Source organism: Rhincodon typus, chromosome 45 (assembly GCF_021869965.1).
Source record: "Rhincodon typus isolate 14 chromosome 45, sRhiTyp1.1, whole genome shotgun sequence".
Lineage (NCBI taxonomy): Eukaryota > Metazoa > Chordata > Chondrichthyes > Orectolobiformes > Rhincodontidae > Rhincodon > Rhincodon typus.
In genome coordinates, this window is record NC_063376.1 from 1,250,914 (window position 1) to 1,259,531 (window position 8,618).

The window sequence follows — 8,618 nt, forward strand, 5'->3', positions numbered from 1 at the left end:
CCCCGTGGTATTTACCGGCACCGCCACATGGTGAGAGATGGTGGACGGGACGGGGTAAAGCTTGAGGGGGGGTGGGGGGTGGTTCCTCAGTGGAGTTAGGTCAGTGCTTTGAAAGGAAGCGCCGCACTGCGCCTGCGCAGATCGCTGTACGGCTGGTGGTTTCACTCAGATTGGGGTTGGGGGGAGTCGTTGAGCAGGTTCACGCACCCCTTCACTGCGCAGGCGCCGTGCTGCTCGTTCTCTTCTTACCCCCCCGATACCTGCGTCATTGGCTCGGCATGGTCCCGTTCTGCGCATGCGTGGTTGGTTCCGCATGGGTTAGAGGCAGTGGCAAGGGCGGGATGGGATTTAATGAATGGCCTGACGATGCCCAGCGCACAGGGGTTTAATGAGTTCACACAGCGTGTGATGCTACCCAGTGCAGGGGGATTAACAGTTTATATAGGGGTATGGGGGAGCATGGGCTTGAGGAATTGTACAAGGGGAGTGGGATGATGCTCGATTAGCAATTGTATGAGGCTGTGATGATATCCTGTGGGGTACCGTTGGAAGTTGTACAACGGTGAAATGATACCTGGTGTGAGATTTAAGGAATTATATAAGGTAGTGGTGATTGTCATTGTGTGTGGGTTTCAATTATGCAATGGTGATGATGCCACTGGGAGGTTTAAGGAGGTATACAGGCGTGTGATTGTATCCTGGGGGGGTTTCAGGATTTAGGATTGTGATGGTGCACTTGTGGGGTTTTAAGGAATTTTACAAGAGTGTGATCAAACCCTGTGGAGGTGCCAGTGGACTTTGCCTGGTGGGTTTGAGGCTAAATTCCACATCCCTTTTGTGTATGTCAGGAATTTGAGCCATCCTCTCTGACCAGTAGTGGCAAGTATCTTCCCTTTTCTTACAATTGTGTAATACTTGTCGTCTTTTGTAAATGAGTTCAGCTACTGATTGCTGATGTGTTATTACGTTATTTGACATCTGGAGTGACCCTGTCAATGTCATTACTACAGTCATTTACTTTCTTTTCCCTGCTCAAAGTAATGTCTGGACTGCATCCTGGGCCTTGGCATTTTTACTCCTTATTTGCATTCTTACCTTTAGTACTGGACAATTGTGTACCTTTGAATTTCTTGTCAGGACATTGCACAACTGCAAATGTTTCAGCCTTTCCTCCTTTTTTAATGTTATCTTAATTTGAAATGTTGCAGGATCTAACGAGTTACTGATTTTATTTTTCAGATCTAATGATCATGGCGGTCCTGATAGAATGGAACCTGAGGGTGTTATTGAGGTGAGTTAAGTAAAGCCATGGCTGTGGGCTGAATGTGGTGGTGAGCAGCTTTGAATTCATAGGTCCAGAAATGTGTACTCCTGTTCTTCCAGTTTGCTCATACACTAAATGGCATTTCCAAACACCCTGGGTTGCATAACACTTGGAGTGTCCCCAGTCATTGGGCACGGAGGTACCTTTGCTGTGGTACTGAGACTTAATCTGATTTGGGGTATACTAATGAATCCATTATTCATCCCAGTATGTTTCAATAGTGAATCTATACTGGTTCATGCTATGGTCACAAGTTGTTGCATGCAACCATATGTGCTGAAATCTGTTATGTTGTGTGAATCTATAGCCCCTGGGGGAGGAGAATTTCAAAGACACTTTGCCTCTGGAGAAAGTTCTTCCCTTCTCAGTCCCAAATGGTGAACACCTATCCAGGGCAATCGGCCCCTTAGTACTAGATTCTCCATTCCTGACTCAGCATTTATCTGTTTGACACTGAACATTTTTCATGGAGATGTAGTGTAGCAGGAGGCTGTTCCCAGCAGAATGTCTGCAATGTCTCTTTGGTATCCCTTTGTTCTTGCTCCCCATTGCCTTGGTTTGACTGTGAGCAATGTCTTCATGGAGGACCACTGGGATCAGAAGCTGATTTTCCTTCAAGAAATGTCTACAGATGCTGTAAAACATTAACTGTTTTGTTTTCTCTGTGGCTGTTGGTATTCTAACAGTACCCTGGAGAGAAGCCTTCCAAAGGGGTGTGTTCAAGTTTCACATGCAATCAGTGCTTGAAAGGTGAGTTGTGCTGAAGCACTGCTTGCTTCCATTGACCTTTTGAATACTTCATTTGCAGAGCAACTGGACTGAGATTGTCGATAACTTTGATGACATGAACCTTCGGGAAAACCTGCTCCGTGGAATCTACGCTTATGGTTTTGAGAAGCCGTCTGCCATCCAGCAGCGAGCCATTCTTCCCTGCATCAGGGGTAGGGATTGCACTGAAGTTTCCTGGCCAGTCACAAGGGCATGTTTAGTAACAAGGTGATCACAGCGTTGAGTGCTTCTCAAGAACAGTTAGCACTGCCATGTGTTTGAAAGTTTATTCCTGGCTATGCAGAGACCTCTTGCATAGGGCTGGGTTTCATGACATGAGGAATTGCTTTAGCATGCGGTGTGATATATTTCCATCTGTATTACACTGCTTCATGCTGATTTCCAGTTTAGAGGTTTGACTCTATCCCCAGTCACTGGGCAAGGAGGTACCTTTTGCTGTGGTACTGTGACTTAATCTGATTTGGGGTATACTAATGAATCCATTATTCATCCCAGTGTGTTCCAATAGTGAATCAATACTGGTTCATATTATGGTCACAAGATGTTGCATGCAAGCAGCTGATTTGTATTTTAAAGGAACAAACCACTGGAGTGGAACCAGCAGATTTCAAAATAGTGGGGAATGAATGATCTTTTCTGGAGTGACAGAAGAACTGGCCATTAATTTGTTTCAGGCCAACAAGAGATGAGCACGTTGGGGAGGTTAGGTTTGGTGATGGGAGCTGCATGCTTTCTGCCCCAGATTTCTGAGCAGTTGCATTGAACAGTAGAAAGTAATTCTCAGTAACTTGTGACCTTCCTTCCTTCCCCTCTTCTAGAGTATGATGTCATTGCCCAAGCACAGTCAGGTACAGGCAAAACTGCCACATTTGCCATCTCTATCTTGCAACAATTAGATGTGGGCCTGAAGGAGACACAAGCTTTGGTGTTGGCCCCAACAAGGGAGCTGGCCCTACAGGTAAGGGTGCTTTTTGTTTTTGGCACAACGCTTCTGCATGCAACTTTGAATTGGTGGTGGCCCATGGCCAGTGCAGAGATTATTTCTGTGCATGCAGTTTTCAGTCACTTGGCCATCACTGCTGATCTTTAGCTTTATAGACCTCTCTTTGCAGAGTTCTCTAAATGTGAAGAAAGCTCCTAGGTAAGGTTCTGTCTCCTTATTTTCTTAGATTCAGAAGGTCATAGTGGCTTTGGGTGATTACATGGGTGGGACCTGCTTCTCCTGCATTGGTGGCACCAGTATCCGATCGGACATGCAGAAGTTTCAGCTGGAAGCTCCCCACATTGTGGTTGGCACTCCAGGCCGTGTGTTTGATATGATGAACCGGCAGCACCTTTGTAAGTACTCGAGTGGGAAGCTTAATTTTGAGAATTGGGAGATTAGAAATGGCTCAAGCTTCATAGTTGTATATTGCATATCTCAAAGTGCTTTCTACCTGCACACTTCTGCGCAAGAAGCAACTCATCAGTAACAGTTGACCTGTGTTTTTGGCTGTGCCCAGATAGTCCTGTGTCTTCACTGAAAAATCAGAAGTCTCTCAACAGAACAGTTTATTTGAAATTGCAAGCTTTCAGAGCACTGCTCCTTTGTAAGGTGAAGTGACTCATTTGAATGAAGTGATGTGTCTTTATTGATGCAGCGCTCCTGAGGGGGGTGGTGCTCACAGTCTCATCTGATTCAGAGATATCATTGGGTTCATTTTAGTGGGGAGGAGTGGAACTGTTTCTTAATTAATTGGTTGGTTTTAACAGTTACCTTTTTACTTTAGCTACAAGGTACATCAAGATGTTTGTTTTGGATGAAGCAGACGAAATGTTGAGCAGAGGGTTCAAGGACCAAATATATGAAATTTTCCAGAAACTCAACACATCCATTCAGGTACAGCAGCTGTTTGCTAGAGCAGGTGTCCCAATTTTGTGGGACACTTGCACGGTTCAAATTATGTTTGCGGCTTCTCTAAAACAAGTTGGAGATTAAATTGAGCACTCCTGACAATTTGTGGGACCCACCCTCCAGATGCTGGTCAGGATAATCGCTGAAATATCAGGCACATTGGAGCTGAGTAACTCGGGTTTTCAGGATCAGTTTGCCACTAAGAGCTTGAAAGATCCGCTCATCCTGGTTCCAGCTGCTTCTGTTACTTGAAATATAAATTGTCCTCTGCAAGCATCCTGCTGAAGCTGGGAATGTTGGTTAAATCTGATGTTCTCATCAATGACAGCTGGATTTGTTGGGACATAGATTAATGCCCCACCCACATTGATTTGGGGGAAGTGGACCTCTTTCTTAATGTCCAGTGCTTTCACCCGTTGATGTGGTGGCACAATCACTGAATGCCCTGACTGCAGATCAGTGCATCTGAATATAGTTTTCTATCTCTCTTCTAGGTGGTTTTGCTATCTGCCACAATGCCTTCTGATGTGTTGGAAGTGACCAAGAAATTCATGCGTGACCCAATTCGTATTCTTGTGAAGAAAGAGGAGTTGACCCTAGAGGGAATCCGGCAGTTCTACATTAACGTAGAGAGAGAGGTGAGACACATTGGGACCTTCTACTTCAGCCAGGAGAGCGCACATGAAATTGTGTCCAGAAAGCTTTGTTTCAACATGGGCTTTGTGCCCTACTTGATTTTAGCTCTCTGGTAGAGAGACAAGCTGCTCTCCACTGTGGATTACAGCTTCAGTGGTTTTACACAACTAAAATGCAGTTGACAAGAACATTGGCAGATTAGCATGTATGTCTTGGTGCTGGGTATGTGAATGTGGTAGCATTGAGTTAATTTTGTAATGCTGTCTAAACCTGCTGCCTTTGTTTCAAGGAATGGAAGCTGGACACTTTGTGTGATCTATATGAGACACTTACCATCACACAAGCTGTTATATTCATCAACACCAGGAGAAAAGTGGATTGGCTGACTGAGAAAATGCTTGCACGCGATTTCACTGTTTCTGCTCTGGTGAGGAATATTATCAAGTGTTGGAATGATCTTGGAATTCCATTTCACTTCATGAATGTTGCATTCCATTGTTAAACTAACTTACCCCTGTTTGTAGCATTCCCTCTGGTGACCAAATCTGGGAGCGGTTGTTTCCAATGAGGTATTTGTTGTCTCCGTCCCTGCCCCATGAATTATGAGAAGTTAGTTTGTTGTGTTGGTGTCCAACTGATGGTCCATCTCTTTACAGCATGGTGACATGGAACAGAAGGAGAGGGATCTCATCATGAGAGAGTTCCGGTCTGGGTCTAGCCGCGTTCTCATTACTACTGACTTACTGGTGAGTTCAAGTAGAGCTCTGCATGGTAACAGCCTCCTACCAGAGAAGGATTATATGACTTGGTATTGGTGTGATCTGCTAGGATTGTTTTAAACAGAACTCAGGAGGGCCTCTTGTGTTTCATATGCTTTGTGGATTTTGGCGTTCTGATGGCATATTGGACTGTGGTCTGCAATAGATTCTGGACTTAGACCAAGTTTGCTAAATATACAGTTGACTGTGCTTTTTTTAAGACCTTGCCTAAAGCACTGGTGAAGTGGGTCCCCTTGTGCTGTGCGTGAACTGCCCCTTCGGCTGGCTGGGGTTGATGTTAGTTGGGCCCCAGTCCAGCAGTACCTGTGGAGAAGGAAACTGTTAGCATCTGGTTAAGTCAGAGGAAGTGTTTGGAAGCCACTGGCGTCTTTGTGCCTGAAAGGTGTGCAGCTTTCTGGCTCGTTGTCATCACTGATAGAACTGCTGGTCTCGTTTTAGGCTCGTGGAATTGATGTGCAGCAAGTGTCCTTGGTCATCAACTATGACCTGCCTTCCAACCGTGAGAACTATATTCACAGGTAAGTGGTGTGAGCAGTTATTTTCCACAATTGGCTGGTGCGTCTGCCTCACTGCAGGCACTTTGCTGTGCTCTTTCTCATCACTCTGCCTCCTTGTGCTCACTCCCTACCCTCACAGAATTGGCCGTGGAGGCCGCTTTGGACGGAAAGGGGTTGCTATCAACCTGATCACTGAGGAGGATAGGCGAACACTCCGTGACATTGAGTCATTCTACAACACTACTGTGGATGAGATGCCAATGAATGTTGCTGATCTGATCTGATAGGGTTTCGGAGGCTGTGAATGAGGCTGTGAATGCTGACTGGCTTACAGTCACAGGTTCTTTTTCTTTTTACTCGGTGTTGAGTGTCACCTGGATGCTCAAAACTGATCATATTGCGTACAACACTGTTGGTGATCAGCTTGCTTTTGGAAGCATTCCTCTTCCTTGAAAGGTTCAGACTGGAAATGAAGTGGGGAGAGGAAATACTTATGGGGTCATTAAAGATTCTGGGTAAGTACTTTTTCAGGCCCAGTTTTCTCTTAGATGTAGTAGCATTAGATATTTTTCATCATGTAACTATGTATTTGCGCACTCGGAAGTATCACAGATGTTTGAAGTCTGCCAACTACGTGAAGCCAGCTTACTTCAGGATAATGTTTTTGGGATTTGGAGCGGTGGGGATATCATAGAATGTGTGCTAATCACGGACAGAGATCATGTACAAATCTTGCATTGTCTGTATAGTATTTATTAAATGCTGTTCAATAAATTTGTATTTGTTTACATGCATGGTCCTGGGAATCTTCAGTGGTCTTTAACTTTGGGCTTTGGAACAGAGGTTGAATTGACATGTATGTGGGATTTGTACCCTTGATTTTTTTTCCAGAGTGGGAAAACCTGTAGTGGGTGGTGATGACCCTTCACTTCATGATGCCTGCACAGAGCTATTACTCTGCATGTTGATGGTGTGGGCTGTATATCTTCACTCATGTGCTTGTCAGATTCGTATGCACAGTGCCTGTTGGTGGGGTTTCCCACTCCATTCCTCATGGCCACAGTACTGTGTATCTGTTCTTTTGTGCACCTGGATTTGGTTGTTGCACTTTATAAAGTCATGTATTATTGAACATTAAACTTGGTATAAGATTCAGCACTGTCTTCACATTCTTTCACTAATTGCTCCAGTGCAGAGCAAGACTAGAGATGTCGGTTAAAATTTTTGAATTTGACCTCCAGACCAGTTTTAAACAATCAGCCAGCTCTGAACCAATGTTGCCAAAGACCATACATTGTCCCTTGGTAACAATCTGATAGATTCCTGCTGGCTCAAGAGGAAGCTTTGGTCTCCCTTGACATATTCAGTCTGGGCTTCATTACAGGTTTCATCTGCTACCTGATGCTGACCTAGAGATGAAAACATGTAAATTGACACAACCAACTTGCTTTTCTACAGCTGAGGCCTCCCTGACCTTTACTTGTTAGGCTGCATGCTGCAGATCAGGCCCAATTCCAGCCACTTGCTCATTAAAGCAGCTGCTTTCTAAGCAATAGTCATGTGGTTTGAAGGAGTGGTCCCTATCATTCCAAAAGGGGTACAGAATACCATCTCCCTGGGAATTAGTGTGAATAGTGACTGCATAACGGTAGTTTTGGATGAAACATTAGTAACATGAGACTAAAATATGCATGAGGTGTGTATGAGAGTGACTTCCTTTGGAAGGAAAGGGGGCAATTGACTAGAACAGTATGGGCCAAAATGGCTTTTTTTTTGGGGGGGAGATTAGATATGCCTAGGGCTGAATTTCTTGCTGCTGGGGAAAGTGTTTTGACAGTCAGGTGGTGTATTGATGGTTTAGTTCTATTATTGTTAGACTGTTTATCTGGAGACTTGGCTTAATGTTCTGGCAACCTGGGTTTGAATCCCACCATGACTGCTGTGATTCCTCTGGATCAGCCTAACACATCTGGGCAAAAGATAAGCCTATACAGCAATCTTTGGCAAGTAGTGCCAAGTGGATGATACATCTTGGCCTCCTCCAGTGGTCCCTAACATTACCAATACCATCTTGAGCCAATTTGTTTCACTTCATGTGATATCAAGAAACAGTTGGAGGTACTGGATACAGCAAAGGCTATAGGTCTGACAACATTCTGGAAATAGTACTGAAGACCCCTGCTGCAGAACTTGCTACTCCTATACCCAAGCTCTTCCAATACAATGTGGAAAATTACCTGTCCTGTATACAAAACGCAGGGCAATCCAACCTGCCCAATTACTGCTGCATCAGTCTAATCTCATAAAGTGATGGAAGGTGTCATCAACAGTCCTATCAAGCAGCACCTGGCTCAGCAATGGCCAGTTTGGGTTCTGCCAGGGTCACTCAGCTCCTGACCTCATTACATTCTTGGTTCAAACACTGAGAAAAGAGCTGAATTCCAAAGCTGTGGGAAGATGCTTGATAACCATTGACACCAAGTCAGTATTTGACTGTGGCATCGAGGAGCCTTAGCAAAACTGGGATCAATGGGTACCAGGGGCAAACTCAGCTGGTTGGAGTCATGTGGCACATAAGATGGTTGTGGTTGTTGGAGGTCAGTCATCTCAGCATATTGTCCTCAGCCCAACAATTTTCAGCTGCTTCACAATGACCTGTTGTTTTTTTTTTTTTCCCCCCCTCAAATCATAAGGCTAGT

General features: G+C 44.7%; 1 protein-coding gene across 1 annotated transcript in view; it reads left to right on the forward strand.

The window, feature by feature from the left end:
- Positions 1–7,074, forward strand: part of LOC109922230 (eukaryotic initiation factor 4A-I-like) — a 7,758-nt gene extending 684 nt beyond the window's left edge. Inside the window, exons 2-11 of the mRNA XM_020522247.2 lie at positions 1,240–1,291; positions 2,133–2,265; positions 2,932–3,071; positions 3,283–3,451; positions 3,883–3,992; positions 4,502–4,645; positions 4,933–5,070; positions 5,300–5,389; positions 5,861–5,940; positions 6,059–7,074. Of these exons, the coding sequence (XP_020377836.1) occupies positions 1,240–1,291; positions 2,133–2,265; positions 2,932–3,071; positions 3,283–3,451; positions 3,883–3,992; positions 4,502–4,645; positions 4,933–5,070; positions 5,300–5,389; positions 5,861–5,940; positions 6,059–6,203 (1,201 nt within the window). The 3' untranslated portion in view covers positions 6,204–7,074. The remainder of the gene's footprint in view (positions 1–1,239; positions 1,292–2,132; positions 2,266–2,931; positions 3,072–3,282; positions 3,452–3,882; positions 3,993–4,501; positions 4,646–4,932; positions 5,071–5,299; positions 5,390–5,860; positions 5,941–6,058) is intronic.
- Positions 7,075–8,618: the final 1,544 nt, after the last annotated feature.